Source organism: Pieris rapae, chromosome 15 (assembly GCF_905147795.1).
Source record: "Pieris rapae chromosome 15, ilPieRapa1.1, whole genome shotgun sequence".
Taxonomy (NCBI): Eukaryota; Metazoa; Arthropoda; class Insecta; order Lepidoptera; family Pieridae; genus Pieris; species Pieris rapae.
Window position 1 is genome coordinate 6949070 of NC_059523.1, and position 22877 is coordinate 6971946.

The 22877-nt window shown below is 32.5% G+C and overlaps 1 protein-coding gene across 1 annotated transcript; it reads left to right on the plus strand.

Annotated features, from left to right (window-relative positions):
- Window positions 1-515: 515 nt before the first annotated feature.
- On the plus strand, window positions 516-19828 carry LOC110996762. Its single transcript, XM_022264588.2, has 9 exons — window positions 516-641; window positions 4486-4508; window positions 13843-14095; window positions 14890-14997; window positions 15956-16374; window positions 17082-17184; window positions 18181-18276; window positions 19050-19205; window positions 19766-19828. The coding sequence occupies exons 1-9, from the start codon at window positions 516-518 to the stop codon at window positions 19826-19828; spliced, it is 1347 nt and encodes a 448-aa protein (XP_022120280.2).
- The last annotated feature ends 3049 nt before the right edge of the window (window positions 19829-22877 follow it).

The following is a 22877-nucleotide window of genomic DNA, read 5'->3' on the forward strand; positions in this document are numbered from 1 at the left end:
ACTCTAAAAAAGATAATAATTATTGTCAAAATCTGTTATAACGCCATCAAAGGTTTGAAAGCCGGCAACGCACTCGCGAGCCCTTGAGCTTGAGCCATTGAGTGTCCATGGACGGCGGTATCACTTAAAATCGTTAAAAAAGGTTAATATCCTGCCCGTTTGCCCGTTCAATAAAAAAAGGTACTACTCATATTTGGTCCTAAAATCCGATAGTTGTAAAAGGTTAGTATCTTAACTTATAGTACGTTACGTTAGTATTATACCTTAAAAAAAGGTTAGTATCCTGCCCGTTTGCCCGTTCAATAAAATAAGGTATTACTCATATTTGGTCCTAAAATCCGATAGTTGTAACAGCCGCTGACGTTGTTATTAAGTACCTAATACAATAGAATTCAGCCAGGACCTTTGATTTTGGTCAATATTACTGGTATGTGACTAAACGATGTCTTCGATAACGCGTTTGACTGTAATTCAGTTTCGAAAATTCGATATTTTAAAACTGTTACAAACGAACAATGACGCCATTAAAATTGATGTTAGCTGTGATCGCTATTTTTGGTTTGACATATTATGTTGGTGTTGTATTTACACCAAATCCAATGGATCATATGACAATCGAGACTCGTAAAACATACGAGAATGTAAGTGCGTGTTCCTATTTCACCACGCCTCCTGCTGATAGAGGACAAATCTTAGTTTTTTTACTTTATTATGTTTTATTACTCACGATGTCATATGGAACATGGTGTAATGGTTGCAGCTCAGAAAAATACAACAAAAGAAAAAAACTTGGCGATTAAAAAGAGTGGCGGAGAGTTTATTACCAGTTCTTCTTTTCCGCTCTACGCCCTTGATTTGAGAACTGGTACAAAATGTAAAATTAGAAGCATTCAATGTATATTTCTTTTTTGACGTTCATAAGTGTACATTATGTTACCTACATGAATAAATTATATTTCATTTCTTTGATTGAATCAAAACATAATGTTTTTATGGATTTATCTTGTAAATTTGACGTATTTTTTATATTTTCAGAAGTAATGTGATGTGCGGAACTCGATAAAAGAAACTAGATAAAAATAATGTTATTCTGCTTACTACTAGCGATGCGATTTAAGTCGAATGGTTGTGGTTTGTTTAATGCCGTGATTTAACGAGCACTATTAAGTAGTACTTTATCGACATGCGTTGCTAAACGATTGAGTTTACGTGGAAGTGATGTGACAATATTGTTCCCAATCGGGCTTTTGAAGCCCAATTTATGTCCAGTATTTAGTATACATAACAAAAGCATACAGGTCTACGTTATCAGGAGATACAAAATCATAAGAATGCAATATTAAAATAGATACCAAACATAACAGTTTTTATAATGGGTAACGGCTATAACGCGAAATTACAGAAATAATGTTAATATATATAATTCACGTGTCACGTTGTTTGTCCGCGATGGACTCCTAAACTACCGAACTGATATCAATCAAATTTGCACACTCATATCGCCGATAAAAATCGAGTAAGCTCATTATTTTATTAAAAATATTTGATTATTATTTGATAAAATTCTAACAGATGGCGCTGTGTTAAAAGTATCAACGTTTCACATTAGCTATCTACCTTTCACATAAGTTCTCCTACCGTTTCCCTTGAATAGTTTACTACTATATAATATAACAAAAACCTTAGCCACAGCAACGCTTGGCCGAGTCTGCTAGTAATATATATTTAAATCAACGCATTGACATTGAAAAAAATGATGGTAATTTAATTTTGTACATGAGTAGATATTTTATCATGGATACATCGTTAAAAAAATAATAGGAAGATGATAACATTGCATGATTGCATTTACTGCGTCTAAGAGAAACTCTGCATTAGCTGTTGTTGTAGGTAATATTCAATGAAAAGACCTGGCAGTAATGGAAAAATGCAAGAGTGTTAAACTTACGGTACTTATGTTTTTTAACGTGACACAATATGTATGCCGCGTTGATATAGAGTTATAAAACAAGTTATTAAGCGGGTAAATGCTTTAAAATACCGTACAAATTTTTGCCTAGTTAACATATTGATCGCATGATTTCGCAGCACAATTTCCCCATTTCCACACAAGATTATGATATATTTTTGACGGGATTAGGAAATTCATACACGCAAGCGGTTTTATTTTGAAATAGTTCTAGAATTTTTTTAAGTTAAAGCAAATAACAACACAAAGTTGCTGTTAGTTTATCATAAATTATGAATGAGGTTTTATTGCATACTAGTTGGTCTACTGGAAATCCAGTATTAAGTGTTATATTAGCAGCAGCATATAATTTATAACTAACGATGAATTTGTTGAATGTAATTAAATTGAAAAGTTGCTCAAGAAAATAAATTATTGTTATTTCTAATTTTATTTTCTATATTACTTGCGAGCAGTGTTGGCCTAGTGGCTTCATCCATGTTCGTAGGTTTGATCCTCAGCCGAGCACCAATGTACTTTCTTTCTATGTGTATATATATTCGGTGTATAAATCGTGAGGATACCGAATTGCCTACACAAAAAGTCGATGACGTGCGTCAGGCACAGGAGGCTGATCACCTACTTGCCAATTTGATTATCAAATGATAATAAAACATATCCAGAAAACTGACTCAAACCCCAAAAGGTCTCAAAGCGCCACTGATTTTTTATATACTTTTATTCTTCATTTTTTTTATATAGAACAGGGGTCAAACCGGCAGGAGGCTCACCTGATGTTTAGTCATACCGCCACCCATGGACACTCTCATTTTTTTCATTACTTACACTGCTAACTTTTACTAATATTTTTTTTTCTTATAAGTATTAGTATTATTAGTTTATTTTTTTGACTGAGGAAGAAACCAGCTAGTGTGGTCTCTGGCAGAATGACCAGCCCTGTGGAACAGTGTGCTCCTCAGCATGATGCTGAGCCCATGCCAATTTCAACCACAGCACACATCCACACACACTTAAAACGTGCCTTGTTCTTTTTTATTATTGTTATGTTATGTGTTATGTCTGTTTTTAATACATGGAAAACAGGTCATTGTGTTCCGTTATACTTATCTAATGTAGGCGACACTCAGGCATGGATAAAGTTATTAATGTACGGGTCTTTGATACAAATATATTTTCTTTAATAATTAAAAACTATACATTTCAGCTGCTAATATGATTGCGAAATTAATATGACACCAAAATTAGCCGCATCGTCCCACTTTAATAAGAGACGCATTAATTTTATAATAAATATCAAAGTTTTTAACTTAAAACTTAGGCACACTTTACCGGGCAGTGTCGGTAATAAATAGAAAAGTAAATGTTCTGTAACTTTTATGGTGGAGATATTCTTTTAGTTAAAAGCCCGGAAAGAATGCACGATTTTTCATAATGTTTAGGAAGATGGCCACACTGCGTTTTACCGAATTATTACACATTTTAGCGTACTAAATGTTAAGTTTTGTATCTCTAATAATAGATTTAAGGGCCTGTTTCACAATGTATGGATAAGGTACCAAATAGCTATGCAACATATAAATTATTCGAAAGATAAAAGAACCAAATAAGATACTTCGCGTTTCATGACGAATAGCGCTATCTGACAGTCGTGAAACGCAAAAATACTGTTTAACCTACCAATAAGTAATAAATAGCTTATTTGGAACTTATCCGGATATTGTGAAACAGACCCTAATAAGTATTAAAAAAATGTCCTACAGGCCTACTCGACTACGGCGACTTATTAAAAAGCTTCGCAGAAGATATGTCATAGTACAGTGCACGAATGTGTGCATTCCAGTACACTACCTATTTCATGGGCCAAGTATACGCTGCTATAACATGATTCCTAGTGAAATATTCCAACTGACATTAAACAGATTCAAACATATATATAAAAACATTAATGAATAAAGGTAACTACACAGTTAATGACTATCTAAAAGATAAAAACTCTTGGCAATAGTTCTAATTATATTGTTATACTTTGTTTTGGTATCTTGGAAGTGTTGTAAATATGTATGTAACGGTGAATGTGGTAAATCACAGAAAAAAATATTATTTTATTTTTTACTTATGTAACTTTAATGACGTTTTGGTTTATGACATTTTCCTTTGAATAATTCTTCTCAGAACAAGGTAGTTTTGCGATCGGATGGCGTAGTCTTGCTTTTACTTTAATTTTGTAAATCGTTTTTAACATTCATAAGCATGCCCTAAGACGCATCTAAACTGAATAAATGATGTTTGATTTTGATTTGATTTTAATCTCATAATAGATGTCACAAAAATACCAATTTGAAAGTTGAAGCTAGTAATGAAATTTTTCTTGGAATAAAGTAAAATGATTTTTTTAATTTTTAGCATCACAATTAGCAGTCAAACATTCAACGAGACGTCTCAGGCGCGGCAAAATAATTAATTATACATGGTCCTCTAAATGAAGGAAGCATACAGCATTGAAGAACTTGTTTTAGATTTGGGATGAAATTTATCTAAAGTATCAGTAAATGCTTTATGTACTATGAGTTGTAACATATTATATTTGTATATCATAGCAGTAGGTATATTTTTTTTAGAATATAAGGCAAGGTTGATTTTAAGTGCTACAGTAAAATACATGTAAAATGTTATATAATAACCACGGATATTTACATTTGCAGTTGGTTTTGAATAAAACTTTCAAAACAAGTGTTGTAATAATATTTTTTGTAATTGGATAACATTTAAAGGTTAATAAGTGTTCACGCCATCCAATCACCTTAGTCCTCTCTGTCCTCATTTTCTGTCCCATCCGCACCCGTTCCTTAAACACCACTCTCTCTCTCTCTCAATATTAAAGAGTGGAAGGAGGGGACTATGAGACTTGCGCCCGCGCCTCAGAGAGAGAAGCCACTACCGCCGTCGCGAGGTCACGCTTGCTCACTTCTACTACTGTGTTTACGCTACCGCAGAGTACCAAGTACTTACCGCTTAATATTCTATACGTGGTCTTCTCCCACGGAGACAAGTGAAGTGCCTGAGGACTAAAGGTGAGTGGTGTTTCCCATATTTCTTCTTTTTACGCCGCATTCCACTTGCCCCTCGGCCCACCTTTTCTTGGTCTCCGCCAATACATTGTTTGGTCCTTTTCGAGCCGCGATATACTATTTTAGTTTGTTACAAATCGCGATTTTATTTGATTTAATTTAATTTAATATATATATATATATCTTTGTCATTATGGAGACTCGTAAAGCGGCTTCTGAGAAACAAGGCGCTAACAGTTCGCTTGAAATTGATCGAGCCGTTTTAATTGCAAAACGAGACAATTTATTTTCACGTGTGCAAGACTTATACGATAGGTCAAAGAAAACCTCGCAGGAGGCTGACATAAATTCTTTTTTATCGGGTATGATATCAATTGATAATATTCGGGATTCGTTTTGTGAAACAGTGAGTAAAATAAATGTTATCGAATTAACTATTAATCCCTTATACACTGTCAATTTTAATTGCATGAATTCATTTGAAGACATGTATTGTCACTGTAAATTCATTTTTGAGAAATTTAATAAATTTGTTGTAGGTAGGAATGATTTATCTGATGCAAACCAACACCAACGCAAATCGTTTCACTTACCAAAGTTGGAATTAATGATTTTCAACGGTGATGTCATTAAGTGGCCGTTATTTTACGAATCCTTTAAACGTACCATTCATGAAAATCCTGATCTTTCAGATCACGAACGAATTCAATATTTAATAAGTAAATTATCTGATTCGGCCCTCTCTGTTTGTGCAGGTATAATTCCAAATGCTGAAAATTATGCTTTAATTTGGCAAACGCTTATAAACAAATACCATGACAAACGAAGTTTGGGTTCAGCTTATATGCAAAAGATTCTAGACTTCAAACCGCTTACCACCGCTTCACATAAAAATTTACAATTGTTTCTTGACAACTACTGCACCGCAATATCAAGTTTAGAATCATTACAATTAGAAAATTTAGCTGATTTTATATTACTATATTTATCATTGAAGAAATTAGATTCTAGTACAGTTCGTTCCTTCGAATTACATAATATTAACAACCCTACAATACCTAGTTATAAAGATTTAATTGCATTCGTACGCGAGCATAATAGAATAGCTCAGCATTTGGATACTACTCGCACATTCCATAACAAACCGGTTTCTTCGCGTGCGTTTGTGTCGCTTACAGAGAAGCGGTCTAATTGTTCATTTTGTAAACGCATCGATCATTTTAATTTATATAAATGTAATTCATTTAACGAATTGTCTATAGATGATAAATACACTTTTATCAAAAACAATAAAGGGTGTTTTAACTGTTTAAGTTTATCGCATATGTTAAATAAGTGTAAGTCTGCATGGAATTGTCGTAATTGCCGCATGAGACATCATTCTACGCTGTGCCGTAATGCGACTAATAACTTGAATCGCATGAACAATGCAACATCGCAGGTTGCTGGGCCTCCCGCTAATAATACACCTAATTTACCACCACGCAGCGACAATCAGCCGATTAATAACTCAAATATTTCACTTTGTAATATTCGGCCGGCTATTTCCGAAAGTAATAATACATGTTTATTAGGTACGGCGCAAGTATATATATATGATTTAAATGGTAAACCACATACAGTTCGTGTTTTAATTGATTGTGCGTCTCAAAGCACTTTTATAACCATGAAATGTTGCAAAAGATTAAATTTAAAGGTTACTAAATTTTCGAATAAGTTTGTAAAAGGTATAGGTTCCGCTTCAAATCAGATAATAGGAGAAGTTTCTACTGTTCTTTCTTCTCGGATTAATAATAATTCTATACCTTTAAATGCCTTTACTATAGACAAAATAACAGACTGTTTACCGGTGGCACAAGTTAAAAAGTCTTCGCTCAAACATTTAAACAATATTACTTTGGCGGATGAAAATTATTTTCATCCGTCAGAGATAGAGATACTTATTGGTGCACCGCATTACGCCGATATAATGTTGTCGGGTCGTGTTACTGGCGCACCTGGCACTCCTACCGCTTTCGAAACAATATTCGGGTATATTATCATCGGTAACGTCCCCTTATTGGGTTCTGATTGCACCAATAACTGTAACAGTTATACCGCTATTTCGCTATGTTCTATAGTAGAACAACCGCAGTTAGAAAATTTAATTAAAAATGAAAAATTTCACCATGTTGCGGGTGATCAAAATCCTAGTGATTGTCTATCTCGCGGCTTATCACCCACTGCATTTATAAATAATTCTACTTGGTTTACTGGCCCAAAATGGTTAGAACTGGAATCATCTGAGTGGTCAATTACATCTCTAAACTCTGAAACAGCTGTTGATATAGAAGAAGAAAGAAAAATAGTCTCTATTCCTGCTACAGTGTGGAGTGATCCAAACCCAATTTTAGAACTGTCTCATCGAGTTTCTTCTTGGTTATTGTTTCTCCGTACAGTGGTATGGATATACCGTTTTCTCAAAAGACTTCCTAGATCTACTAATGTCTCTGCTGACGATATTAGTTATGCTGAAATACAGATATTTAAGGTTTTACAAAAGGTATATTTCTATGATGTCATCCATAGCCTTAAAACTAGTGGCCGCTGCTCGCGTTCTATTCAAAGATTATGTCCCTTTCTAGATGCTGATGGGTTGATAAGGGTTGGTGGTAGATTAAAAAATGCCAATCTACAGTATGATCAGCAGCATCCTATTTTGTTACCGCGAAAGGACAGGATACTTGAGTTAATTATTTCCTATTATCATCGTCATAACTGTCACGCTGGTCCAGTCACTTTAATGGCGATTCTTCGACAACGTTATTGGATACTATCGTGCCGCAGCATAGTGCGATCAGTTATACATAAATGTAACTTTTGTTTTAAAGCAAATCCTCATCCTATTATACCGCTCATGGGTGACTTACCAGACTATCGTGTAAACGAATCTAAAGCTTTCGTCCATACCGCTGTAGACTATGCTGGTCCTATTTCAATAATTCCTTATCGAAAACGTGGAGTCCGCTCTATGAAGGCTTATCTTTGCATTTTTGTTTGTATGGTGGTTCGAGCTGTACACGTTGAGCTTACTACAGACCTTAGTACCAGTTCATTTCTTTCTGCATTCAAGCGATTTATTGCGCGTCGTGGCGCTATTTCTGTTCTTTATTCAGATAATGCAAAGAATTTTGTTGGAGCAAAAAATGCATTATCAGATATATTTACACTTACAAACTCGATTGAATTCCATGATACATTTGCCACTGAGCTTGCAAATAATCGTATACAGTGGAAGTTCAATCCTCCTCGAAGTCCTCATTTTGGTGGCTGTTTCGAAATATTTGTTAAGGCTTTTAAGAACCATTTGCGTCGTGTGGTAGGTGAACAGTTACTAACGTATGAAGAAATGTTAACTGTTCTTACACAAATTGAATCAGTTATCAATTCTCGACCGCTTACACTTTTAAGTGAGGATCCATCTGAGCTCACAGCTTCAACTCCAGCTCACTTCTTGATGTCATCACCAGTAAAATTTATACCCGCTAGAATGAAAGTAGATGATGAACCAGTTTCACTTTTAAAACGATATGCGTTGTTGGATGGTATGATACAATCATTCAGTAATCGATGGAAATTGGAATATCTCCATTTGCTACAGTCGAGAACAAAATGGAATACACAAGCCAATCCTGTCACAATAGGTACAGTTGTAGTTATAGTGACAGATAACGTTTCTCCACTTTCTTGGCCTTTGGGAAAGGTAATGGAAATTTATCCCGGAAAAGATGGAATTTGTAGAGTAGTTTTAGTCAAAACTGCAACGGGAATTTATAAAAGGCCTGTTGTGCGTTTATGCCCATTACCGAACCAATAAAACTGCCTACAAAACCGCTTACAAAACCGCTTTAAAAACGCTTACAAAACAACTTACAAAACCGCTTTAAAACCGCTGATAAAACCGCTTACAAAACAACTTACAAAACCGCTATAAAACCGCTAATAAAACCGCTAATAAAACCGCTTTAAAACCGCTCGATCAACCGCTTAATACACCGCTCTCCAAACTGCTTTACGAATCTTTTACAACCCGCTTTACAAAATTGCTTTACAAACCGCTAAACAAACTCATATAGTTCTATGATCTTTTTTACCAATCGCGAATATCAATTTTCTTTTCTCATTGTTATAACTATTATTTTTTTGTCTTTTTATTATCATTTCTCTTTATAAAAAACCTAAAGGTTTTTTAGGCCGGGGGCAATGTTCACGCCATCCAATCACCTTAGTCCTCTCTGTCCTCATTTTCTGTCCCATCCGCACCCGTTCCTTAAACACCACTCTCTCTCTCTCTCAATATTAAAGAGTGGAAGGAGGGGACTATGAGACTTGCGCCCGCGCCTCAGAGAGAGAAGCCACTACCGCCGTCGCGAGGTCACGCTTGCTCACTTCTACTACTGTGTTTACGCTACCGCAGAGTACCAAGTACTTACCGCTTAATATTCTATACGTGGTCTTCTCCCACGGAGACAAGTGAAGTGCCTGAGGACTAAAGGTGAGTGGTGTTTCCCATATTTCTTCTTTTTACGCCGCATTCCACTTGCCCCTCGGCCCACCTTTTCTTGGTCTCCGCCAATACAATAAGTTTGTTTAAAAATAAAAGCATAAAGAAACTCGATTTCGGTGCATACATTTCTTTTCGATTAAATGAAAATAACATACACCTATCTTCATCTTCTTTTGTATATCATAAACATAGGTATTTATTAACTGAACTCCTTCCTTGTTCTGGCAAGAAAAATAAGCAATATTTTTTGTTATTATAAAGTCACACAAATTTAAGCTACCAATATCCTGTTTCCAGTGGAATTTTCCGAGATTTTTCACGGAAAGCGAGAACCAACGTTATAATTTAAGTACTCAGAGTAAGCTGGGTAGGATCAGACAGATGAGGCGATCGTGATCCGAATTTGAAACACAACTGCGCTATGCCATGTGTTGTATAATATATATGCGATATATGAAATTACAATGTTGAATTTATTTAATTGAAGCAATTAAATATTTAACTTTCCTTTGGTTTGATATCGTGGTATCCTGATAGAAATGAAACTTAAACTAAAAAGGAGGTACTCTCATATTTCTTAGAGTAATTAGTTTTTAAAGAAAATAAACGTCCATATTACTATTATATATTTACACACATTATCAAAAGTATTACATATGTATTGTTATACATGATGGTAATGTTAGCTTCGTTTTAAAAATGGATTAGACTCGCAGTAAATAGATTTTTGCAAGGTACAATTTTTAACTCTTTTAAGTATGAAAATTACATGCTAAAAAACATCGATCGTTTAAATATTAATCTCAATTTAAATAAACAGACAAAAAAATCTTTATCGAAATAACCGTACATAGCTTAAACAATTTCCTAAAAGAAAATCTCGGTTACTTATTCATATACTAACATTTGCACATGGTCATGGGTAGACCCGACAGGCAATATGATATGCGCAATATCCTGCCTCAATCCTGGGAAACGTGACGATACGGTTTCCATACAAATTGTATTGACTTCTTATTAAATTAACTCATGAATTATAGATTGAAATGCCGCCTACTTGTGACGCCGATGCATTTATTTTTAAATTCAATATTAGATATAATATCTTATATAAATTCACATTTATAGGAAATATTCATTTTGTATGGCAATCGAGGTTTATAATAATTTACCAAAAATATGAATAGCTCTTCCGACTAGAGTTTTTAGAAATCCACTTCATTCTACTTTTGGTAAATTATTTACACGAGTCGTTATAATTATTATTAATTGGATATAATTACAATATATTTTAATAATGTGATATTTTATCACAACAAATAATGTTAAGAATTGACTAATGTAAAAAAACTCTTTTAAGACAAATTTGCAATTATAAATGGCAGAATATGCGAACTTACAATTGATCTACCATAATTTTTTTTTTCATTCTTGCAATCAATTATTATTATTATTATTAGACATAAAAAAACAATAAACGATCTGTCAATTGACATGTTTTAATCGAATCGGGCAATATTGAAAAGTGGAGTTCTTAAGAGCACTTGATTTAAAAAAAGAATGTAATCTATCCGGCGATCGTTCCAAAAAGCAGTGTTAATTCCAAACCAACTAAGCCTTTTCACGTTTCCCGAGTATTTTTGTAAAGTGAGTTTCTGTGGGTTTAATTGGAAGAGAACACTCGACTGTCAACGAGTTGTTAAAGTAAATGCTCGTTCGGGTCGCGCCGCTTTGCCTAAATTTTCTAAAGGCTTATGTATAATAGACATTCGAAAATGTTTTTATTTACGTTTATTTACATATCATATACATATTACTTACATATCACTATCAGTCGAAAAAATATGGTAAATTACTACCATATTATACAGGATTAATTTTACAATTATATTAATTGAAATTCGTAAAAGGAACCCGCTACCACGATTGGTGAGAAACGTGACTAGATTTTATCTGATAGTATGTATAGTAGTATGTAAAAAAATACAGTAAATTATATAGTCAATAAATATAATAAAATATATGCAATCTTTTTTTTTAGTCCGATGATTTTTGGAATACTTTACACCAAAAATTATATTGTGGATTACATTATTCGTTCTGACTAACACATATTAAACGTGGCTACCAGAAATAACATTCAAGGCAACATTATATAGTTTCTGTTGGACAATTTCTGAAAATCTTACAGGTCCTCAAATTGCCTCACCTGAGGTTCACCGGGTTTTCGGAATTCTTGTGGTGTAGTGTATGTTAGCCTTAATCACAGTTTTAACTTAATTTAAACCACATTTGGAGAACTTCAGCAGAGTTCGTGAATTTACAGTTGGAAATGAGACGGCTGGGAAATTCAGTTTCACTGATTGCGTTATAAACATTTTATATTGTCACTACTTCGTCAACTTGAATAATAAAAGTTAAGAGGTACTATTGTCTATTACTTCGCGTAGTATTACTTATATCGTGGTATTAGCTTCATCTAAATTTTTCTACATCAATCTAATTATTTTTTGCCCCCTGTTCTATAAACAAAAATTGCATACAGTTTATAAATGATCCAATTTCTTAAGCTGCAGTTCATTTAAATCTTATGTATATTGTATTATACTATATACTATAGCATATAACTGGTTAGGACATACTTTTTAATGGAGAAGTTAAGCTTTTTACTTGATTATAATGATGAGTAGAACTGTAGCAATTGTTGTTTTTATTAAAAAAAATCGTTTGTAAGGTCTACCGTCGGTTTAAAATCTATATGAAATATAAATAGATAATTACAATTAACACTAACGAAGATGAAAATATTCTACATGTAAATACATATCATTCACATCAACACCAACAAAACTACTATAAATGGATCTTATCCTCAGATTTAATCCGTTTCTTCAATAATTTTGGTTTTATAGACAAAGAGAAATCTGACATTTCATGGATTATGGTGACACATGAAAGTAATTGCGCCGGATTGGGCAATGAACTTTTGCCTACTGATAGACAGATACAAATTGTATTTAATTTACGTTGATTGTCTATAGAAAAATTGTTTATTACATAAGAAGCAAACCCGTTTGGGTGTAGGATGAACTAACATGAAAAAAATGTGTGGCACTCGGGGACTGCCGCGGTAAAGCTCTAAAAATCTATGCAATAGCTTAAAACCCATATTGAATAGTAAAATAAATACAACTGTTTGGATCATAAAACTACTGCTACTAATTATTCGCTTGTTTTATTATAATTTTACCTGTTTTCAATCCCATAATAATTTCCGTACCGTAAACCTTCAATTAAAATAAGAGTCGATTTGTAAACAACAGTCTGTAATCAAGTAGATTTGTATTCCAACCACTTAGATGTTAGAGACACTTTGTAATCAAGATAATTTGATTGCGAGTGTCGACTGTAACATAATTAATTTCGGACCATAAGAGTATTCGTTTCCCATGAAATTTGTAAATAAATATCATCTACAAAAGATTTGTATTATTGTCACGAAAACATTCACAATCTACTGGGCCGAATTAGAAAATCCTTCAATCATTTTACCGGTTTATTATGCATGAGTGTTTATATATTTAAATTGTCTATTGTAAAAATGTAATTTATTAAAAAAACACAGAGAAGCAAAAAGTGCAGATATATTCTTGAAATTAACTTATTAAATCAAAATTCGTTTATTCAAATTAGATGCGTCTTAGGGCATGCTTATGAATGTCAAAAACGTTTACAAAATTCGCGAAAGAGTTTTGAGAAGAATAGGCAAGAAACTCAGCAAGTTTTGCCTCGCTCTATAGTCTACATTATTAAAACCAAAAGGGCAAGTGTCGAACTTTATTTGGCATAGAAATATGAACATTTTACTGAACACTAATTGTCAAAGGTATTTTTAACTACATTGTCTAGAGATACCAACTGATACATAAGAAGTGTGTTCTTTCCAATCTCATTTTATATTTTGTATATAATGCAAGTGATATGCGATACGCTCCACATATGGTGTAACTTGGAATAGTCCATAAAAATAAAAAATATCGTAAAGAATAATGGATACTTCAAACTGTACTGTCATAAGTCGCTTTCCACACCACAACTCGCGTACACAAGTTTTATCCTTAAAACCGAACGATGGCTGCGCAATATTATATGTAAGCGTGTTATTCAAATGATTTAGCGATGTTGGTGTATAAGCAACATAACAAACTAAATCTTGAACGAAATTTATTTTGTCTTGTTTAATTTTTTTCTTGTTACAGGCAGCCACCACGCGAACAGATTTTCTACAAGGTTCTCATTGTTTTGGCAAATTTGACAGGATTAGGGAGCAAGAGCTGGTGGGGTTACACAGTACCTAATATTTACTATCGTTTAAATAATTTGATTATCAATACATTCGCCCCTTCATTGCTGATATCACAACTGATATACTTATATGTGAATTTCAATGATTTATCATTCGATACATTGGGTATAATTTTTTCTATAATTCCTGTTACGTGTTTGGCTAATGTAAGTATATATTTAATACATAAAGAATATTCTTGGATTTCTTTAAGTTTATTAATAACTAACAGTCGTCTACGTAGCAAGTCACTTGTATTTAAATTATAATAAAAAAAATTTAAAACGTTACAGTCTATTTGTTAATACTTTACAACCCTCTTTGAATTTATTTGCATCCGATTCTTTGATAATTTTGTTTTATAGACATGTCGCCAGCATTTCTGTTTTAGAAAGAAATACCCATAACTTGATCCATGATTTTCAACCCTAAGTTGAGGTGTACATCCTTCATCACATTCAAAACTCTCGTTAACGTAAATTGATCGATAAAGATTTTCGACTAGTATTTAAATGACCGTAATTCCTAGTTTGCTTTAGTTTAAACAATTTGACCCAAGAGTTGGCGATTAAAAAGAGTGGTGGGGAGTTTCTTGCCCGCTCTACGCCCTTAACTTGCGCAACTGGTAGTAAATGTCAATGTAGAATCAATTTATCATCTTTTCTGTTGACAGAGACTGATAAATGTACTTGGTTACCTATATTAATAAAATTATTTTGAGTTTAAGTTTATTTAACTTAGGACTCTTTAGGATAGAGCACACTAATTTTTAAAAGGCCGTAAGGTGAATTTCCTGTATGTTTGAAAATAAGAAACTGTGCATGTTTAAAAAAAAATTGTAACGTTAGTTAATTTTAACTAAAAATAAATTTAAACATAGTCCTAAAGTTAAAATCAAGTATGAAAGTAATTTAAACATTTGAATTTGTAAATCCATCAAAAACTGTATTATTTTTTTTAGGTCAATGTTTATTCAGCAAAATTGTCATATTACAAAAAGCTCATGAAAGATTTCATGTGTAAAATTCATCTTAACAACGGGAAAACTGAAAGCGCATTTACCAAAAAGGTTTGTCCCTTCCTTATTTTTATTGAAAACATTTTCATTTATTCAACCATTTTTTCCTTAAAACACGTTATTTAAAGTGAAACATTTAAGGTCCAATAAAATGTTTTATTAAAAATTTACTAAGTTAAAATACATAATATATGTAGTAATAAAAAACGTCATTACGAATATACAATAACTAATAAGTGTGGTATTTAAAATTGTTTGTTTTGTAAAAGTATTCTTATGTGTTTACATAGCCCCTCCAGAAATATTATTTATATTCTTATCTAATAACGTACTGAACTGATTTTGAAACTTGGTCCAACTGAGGGAACTTAGTTCAATTATATCGGATTTAAATAAATATCGATGTGTAATGATCAAGTGCTTGGCGGGGTTGACAATTGTGTTTCATATTTTGTAATAGTAATAGTGTAGTGTAGTGCTGGGTTTGATTCCCGCATAATGTGATTTAGGTTGGTAGGGAAGAATGGTTTGTGGGGTATAAACCATTCTTCCCTACCAAAGCAGCCCCTGGCTTCATGAGCGGTCTACAGGTATCCTGTGAGTATAAATATCCTGTAAAAAAGAAAAGCTTTTTAATGGATGAATTAAAAATCGGTTGGCGTCTTGCGCCATAGGGCACTTTAAAACACTCAATAAAATATATTACACAAAAAAAGAAAAATGAACGTCAAAAATAAACATTAAAATATGTTAAAATTTTAGAAGGATCACTTATAATAATATGCCGTCTCCGAAGAATGCAACTTATGCTTTACACAAGCCATCTAGATATAGTATGAGTCAGTAGTTTTAGAAAGGTCGTCTCCCATTGCTAGGAATAATATGAAAATCATTCCTACCAAATATACATAATAATTCATGAAAATCGGTTGTGCGGTTTCCGGGATTACGACCAAAACATGACACTTAACTTTATATATATAGCTTATAATTCCATTTTCTTTTGTAGAAAATCCTCATAATAGAACGTCTATCAAGATGGACGGCATACTACTTAATATTTTTCTTCTCAATGAACTGGGTTACGTGGATTTGGATACCTGTATTCAATAATATAAATAATAAGGAAGCTATACTTAACCGTACTATGAAACTACAGACCTGTCTGTACCTATGGTTTCCCTTTGATTACAGTTATAATTACCAAAACTGGGTTATTGTGCATGTAATTAATATATATGTCGCGGGTATGGGAGTAACTGTAATGATGATTTTTCATACATTAAACTATTTATTTATGTATCATTTGATTGGCCATATACAGATTTTAAAGCATAAAATACGTAGTGGATTCCATAAGAATATAACAAATGAGGAAGTTAAAGATGTTCTGATTGAAGTTTTAAAATACCACGCGTTTATTTTAAGGTAAGTGTGATGTCTGAAGTCCTGTATTTAAATTTACATGCCGGTATTGTGACTCCTAGATATTTCACGGACTTTTCCCACGAGGTGGCTTGCCCGTATAGAGTTACATAGTTTTTGAGGCGAAATTTTATTCCTGAGGTTTAGCTGGAGTACCGAGGTATCGCTGGCAAAAAGAACTGCGACGTTTTTCTCCGGATTATTTAGAAGCCTCATTTTTGAAATCATTCACCTAGCGACACGGTTGAGATCTGTTTAGATATACTACTATAAACCAGAGGAATCGATCCGGAAATAATCCAGTATTTTCCAATAATTTCACAACATCACTATGTAGTACTTGTCATAACGTGGCAACACTGAAATTGTCAAATCTGGAATCGAATTAAAAGTTTTAGTATAGTTCTGTTTCTACTCCATGGCTCTATAATGTCAGTTTCATTGACCAATATTTTATGAGAAATAGATCAATCAATTTTCGTTGGTTATAAAACCCAACTATTTAAATCCAATTTACTAAGAGCCACTCTAGGCGACAAACCAATTGGCGAACTTGTCTTGAAATTTTAAATATTTACTTATTTAAAACGGTTTATAGGAGTTCATCAATCAATTTATTTTGGAAACGTACAAATATAAAAGTAAAAGTATGACATTAACAGATTTATTTTTATCAGTTTTGTACAATTAAGTTCCTTTCTTCGTTTTAGGGTATTTAAAGATGTCCAATCCGCGTTTGGTGTCAACGTGGCAGCAAATTACCTGCATAATTTAGTTGGCGACAGTTTGATAATGTATCAAATTATGTATGCAGTAAGTAAGATATTATCAAAAAAAAATAACCAACGTGTTAAAAATTCATCATAAATATAATGTAACAAGTTGAACTCTAACTTCGATTATATTTTCTGTATTTAATTAAAACTTCAAAGAAAATCAGTTTTGGATGAGTAACTTAAAAGAGGCGGACAAATTTACTTTAAAAGAATATAAATCATTTAAATAAATTTACATAATACGTATCTACTGAGCAATGTTTATTATATATTGGGGATTATGGAAATTATGTTTGGAGAATTTTAGCAAATATAGTGTAGTTTAATTATATAACTTGACAATAATACAAGATATATGCGATTTTAGAATATACTAAAAATTGTGTACAGTAAATACTGAGGCCTAGTGTTTCAGCGTGCGACTCTCATACCTGAGGTCGTAGGTTCGATCGCGGGCTGTGCAGCAATGGACTTTCTTTCTATGTGCGCATTTAACATTTGCTTGAACGGTGAAAGAAAACATCGTTAGGAAGCCGATATGTCTCAGACCCGAAAAGTCGACGACGTGCGTCAGGCACTGGAGGCTGATCACCTACTTGCCTATTAGATTTAAATATGATCATGAAACAGATTCAGAAATCTGAGGCCAGGACTTAAAGAGGTTGTAGCGCCACTGATATTTTTATTATTTAAATACTGAGGTCGATTTGATAATTATTTTTAAAAGGACGTGAAATGTGACTACCATTTCTCATAGTAATACGTAGCGCTTTAGTCTCGACTATAAATCTTTCTTTAAAGTAAGTTTGTCGAATCACAGATCCACCGTTAATTTTTTTTCTTCATACAAAAAAAATGGAGCTGGTTTAAGATGGACACTCTAAATTCCAATTTCAAATCTAAATCCAGTTCCAAATTCCAAAAATACAAATTTACCTAAATTAATTTTAAGTTCAATTACATACATAATCGGTTATGAAGACTAATTCTACTATTCAAGACTCCTTTAATATTGCTTTAATATATGTTTCAGAGCAAAGAAAATATTTTATTGTATGTTGTCATGGTAACCGTCTACATGGGAGGTTTGATATTAATGTCATTTGTACTTGAAGAAATACGAAGACAGGTATTAAATTACGTTCTCTTCATAGAATATTTTCAACAGACTAGCTAGTGCCTCCGATTGCGTATGCGAGGAGATGTAAATTTTAAAAGTTTATACAAATTATAGATTTTTTAAGGAAACAATTTAAAGTTTATTTTTTAAAAGATTTCTACTTTATGAACCTAAATGACTTTTAAATTATGGCCATATATGTAACGCTTTCAGGATCAGTCCAAATTTATAAATCAATAGCCATATTATGCTGTGAACTTTTTGAAAATCGTTAAGTCTTTTCAGTCGGCTATATATTATAATTGTTATAGTAGTTAAAAAAGATAAGGATGAACAGTGACTGCTGTGTATGAGATTTTGTTTTATATTGCATTTTTATCTTTGATATGATGGTTTTAAAGTTTGTGTAAAATTGTTAAACATGAGTTTTGTTTTATTATTTTAGTATTCATTGTTAAAGTTTATGATCAGGTTTATGATTGTTTGTTTTAGTTTCAAGAAACACTCTAAAGTAAGGTGTAAGTATTGCATGCTTAGCATATAAATGTTAGAATTTGATTTAACATCATGCATAGCATATTTATGTGAGGTTTTTAGATTTAAAGGTTTTAATAATGACAAAATCGGCATTCTCCTGGCCCCTCTAATAATAATATAACATATTGATTATGTTTAGTTTTTAATAATTATTGTATTGTCTCTATGTTAACGCCAATTACCTGTTTTTTTATTATTTTACAAAGCATTATTCACGTGTAATGGTTAATAAAAAAATTTGACAGACTGAAGATCTAGCAGATGTAGTGTACGGTATGCGATGGGAATCTATGTCCATACCGAATAAGAAAATTTTTCTTCTCTTTCTACAAAGAGTCCAGCCAGCCATGGAGTTTACAGCTCTAGGTGGTCTGAAGGCAGGAGTAAAACCCATGATTTCCGTAAGGATTATTAACTATGATTTTAGTTATTCTTATGAAAATATCGATCTCGCAGTGGTAGTAGATAAAGATTGGCCAATCAGAATTAAACGAAGAACGCAATCGAATCTCATAATATATTGCACACTTATGTTCTGATTCTGTATAATAGCCGTAGCGAACATGACTAAAATATTGGTTATTATTAAAAAAAAAAAACTGTTTGAAAATTGGATTAAACTCAAAATGATGCCGGGATTGAAACTTACCCGGTGCCAGCACAGTGCGGTTTGTAATGAAATTCATACCTTTAATAACTATAACATGGTTCGTAGGTATATGGGCTAAATAAACATTAAAAGATCGAATATGACAAAATAAGAATACATTTATATTTGCAATTTAAAAAATAAGAAATTATAAAAACTTTAATTTATTTCAATACATACTATACCGTTACTGTCAGGATAAGTTGGGTCTGAAACTACTCAAAATATATTATTATAAATTAAACGCAAAATGAACTGGTTTCTCTTAAATGTGGAAGCGAACTTTGTATGACAAAACATACTTTGTTGCAGATAATAAAAACCACATTCTCGTATTACGTTATGCTGGAGACCACGATGGCTGAGAAGTCGTAAACTTGGCACTCATATATTATTATTACATATTTTAATAAAAGTATTGAAATAAAATACTGCAGCTAAATGTCACATATTGTGTTTTCTGTTTTTCGTTCCTACACAAGTCCTTCACACGCTAGATTTCGCTATATTTAATATATTTGGTGGTGTTGCATTGGTTTATATGTGGTCCGTAAATACATTCTTACAATAGACCATATATCTCCATGAACGTTATTAAATTTGAAAGAATTTGACGCACCCGATCACTGCCTTAAGTCTTTTAATTAAATTTAAAGAAAATATGTTTTTCTTCAAGTCAAAATTTTAAAATATTCCAATGGGCACCTGGTTTTATAAGTCGAAATTGAAATTCATATTTTATCGGTTTTAGTTAATCTGCCTTGCCATTCAATATATACCTACCGTAAAAATTTACCATTATTTTAACTAATACAGCTTATATTTCAGCTGCCGAAAATCCTGCAAAGGAAATCACATATTTGATATTTCCCCACATATCCAAATTCCAGTGCTTACATCGTAAATCCCGACTCGTAATTTGCAACATGCTGACATGCCTAGCCTAGACTTAATTAGATGCCATTACTATAGCTCAGAAATGTGACATGATCGTAGATAATCTAGTTTCAATAATCGACGACAGTGGTTAACCCATTTAGATCTTTATCTCTCAATATGGCGCGGTAAGCGGCTTAATTTATTGGCCTATAATGCATTAACTACATAATGTATCTAGCTTTATATAGGCTTAACGCTAAGCGCATTTTCTAAATTATAGTACTAAATTTGTTGTTTATGTGCACTCGAATTGGGCAGTGTACTGAATGCGGATGTACAGAAATGTTTTGGGGGTTATAATCTATATTATCGTATGTGTATGAAAAACTTAAACCTGTGTATAATGGTCTTTAGAGCATTTAAAACATTAAGGCTGGAGCAACGATGCAATAAATGATTTTTATGTATGTGCGCAACGAATAAGTGTTCGTACGGAAAACATAATGACTTAGTATATAAAATACCATAAAACTTGTGAATACTGCAAAAAGGCTGATGTTGTAATTAGATAAGGGTCACAGTACATAAACAGTCACAGAAATCAGGTCAAGCTCCAAATTTACGCATACATTATAGTATTAGAATAGATCGACTATTGACATAGTAAATAAGATATAAAATAAACATCTTAAATAACATCGACAAATACAATATGTCAAAGCCCAATCGCAGGGGATCAAGTCAAGTCCCCGATCGATTCCGTTCAAGAAAGTGCAAACAGCCGTGTTTGCCTCTAGTGAAATAGAATTATGGCACATCCTTGAATAATATATCTCGTATAAATTAGTTACGAATTCAAGATAATTTTGAGGCAACAAAACAAGATCATATATTTGGTTGATTAATCTAGAGTTCAATTACTACTAAGTTATTCAAAAAATTGTTAAAAACGTCTCGTTTATTCACCACAGACTTGGATATGAGCTAGACACTGCTCTGCTACAAAATTATTTTAATAATTTTAAAATAATTACACGATTTGATATCCTTAAATGTAATGATGCTTACACACTACGGCTACAATCACTGCGATGACGTAATTCCCTTACACCCGCTATCGAAGTTATAAACCGCTAATGATAAATAATTTTTCTCGACTTTTTCCAGAGCCTGTTGGGCTACTCAGTCTTTAGTCTGGTCGAGAAACTAACATATATTTGTAATATTTCCTGCTTTGCGCGGTATTAATTATTTTTTCGGCGCAATTAATGATACTACAAAAAAATAAAGTTTACTACATTTACTAGCATCTTTTGTAGATAAATTTAGAAAAATCAAGTTTTTTCTAAAGCGGGTTCCAGCTTGATGGAGCTAGAAAGTCCTTCTATATTACACAAGATATATTCAGCCGAAATAAAATTTAATCTCAATTAAAATTGACTTTGTGTATTTCTCAGGTTATTTGAAGTTATAAACTTACGAAAATATTATTAAAATACTTAATATATATGAACAGAACAAAACCCAGTAAATTACGACTTGTAAGGTTCCTGTTTTGTTAAAAAGCGTAAAATTTCAAATCTTATAACAATAGGACATTCAAATTCACTGACCCAATGCGTTTAATATTTAAATATAGTCCTTTGTTAAACATTATATTCACAAGATTTCTATGCAGTATCAAAAATGTTATATTTGTTATAAGACAAAAAATAATTAATTAAACGTTGATTAATTATTTGATTTAGTCAACTGGATTGGTGGGTTGCCTCATCACAAGTAAGCTTAAAAGAAGGTTTCAAAATTTATTTTTAATTAATTTAATGATATGTCAATGTAGGATGACATGCCAAGTAGGCTGTTAGCAGTATTCTGGTCTGATATGCATAGACTTTGTGTCTGACTGTTTCCTCACAATGATTTCTTCCTAGCCAGTGTATTCAGGCATATTAAGTCTTAGAACGACTTTGACAACGGTTGACTGATTTTTTAATGGAATCTCGCCGTTAGCTTGAATGGCCTGGATAGCTCAGGTGCTCGACCTGGCGAGTTTTGGCGAGCATAGCTCGGCTAGAAAGGGCTTGTAGTGTTGACAATATCTGCTAAAAAGATTTATGTTACAGCGCACAGCGCCCCTGATGTTTACGCACAGAACTGAGATCTGTCATACGATTTTATGCACTATTAGCGTTAAATACTTATAAATAGGTACAATTACACATAGGTAAAAAATTTTACAATTCATATTGATACTACATGTTTCTACCTAAAACAGGCATGGTAGCAAAACAATTTATTATTTATAAAGTAATTACAATATTAAAAGCTTTTTAATATTGTAATTTCAAAGAAATCCTTTTTAAATGAAATTCCTTTTCCTTTTGTAAATAATTATGTTGCGTAGTCTTTGTTTTCAAAATTACGTAGCTGAGTATACTTTGTCATAAATTCGAATAATAATGAAACGATGGTATCGTTACATTCTCACTTATTTAGACATTTAAAAAAGTTATTTATTAATTATCAACATATACACCACATTATA

Bases quoted from the DNA above. Each gene is read 5' to 3' on its own strand.
- LOC110996762 (XM_022264588.2), top strand. From the start codon at position 516: ATGACGCCATTAAAATTGATGTTAGCTGTGATCGCTATTTTTGGTTTG. The intron at 4,509-13,842 runs GTATCAGTAAAT...TTCTTGTTACAG, and splicing joins TGGGATGAAATTTATCTAAA to GCAGCCACCACGCGAACAGA. The intron at 19,206-19,765 runs GTAAGGATTATT...ACTTTGTTGCAG, and splicing joins GAGTAAAACCCATGATTTCC to ATAATAAAAACCACATTCTC.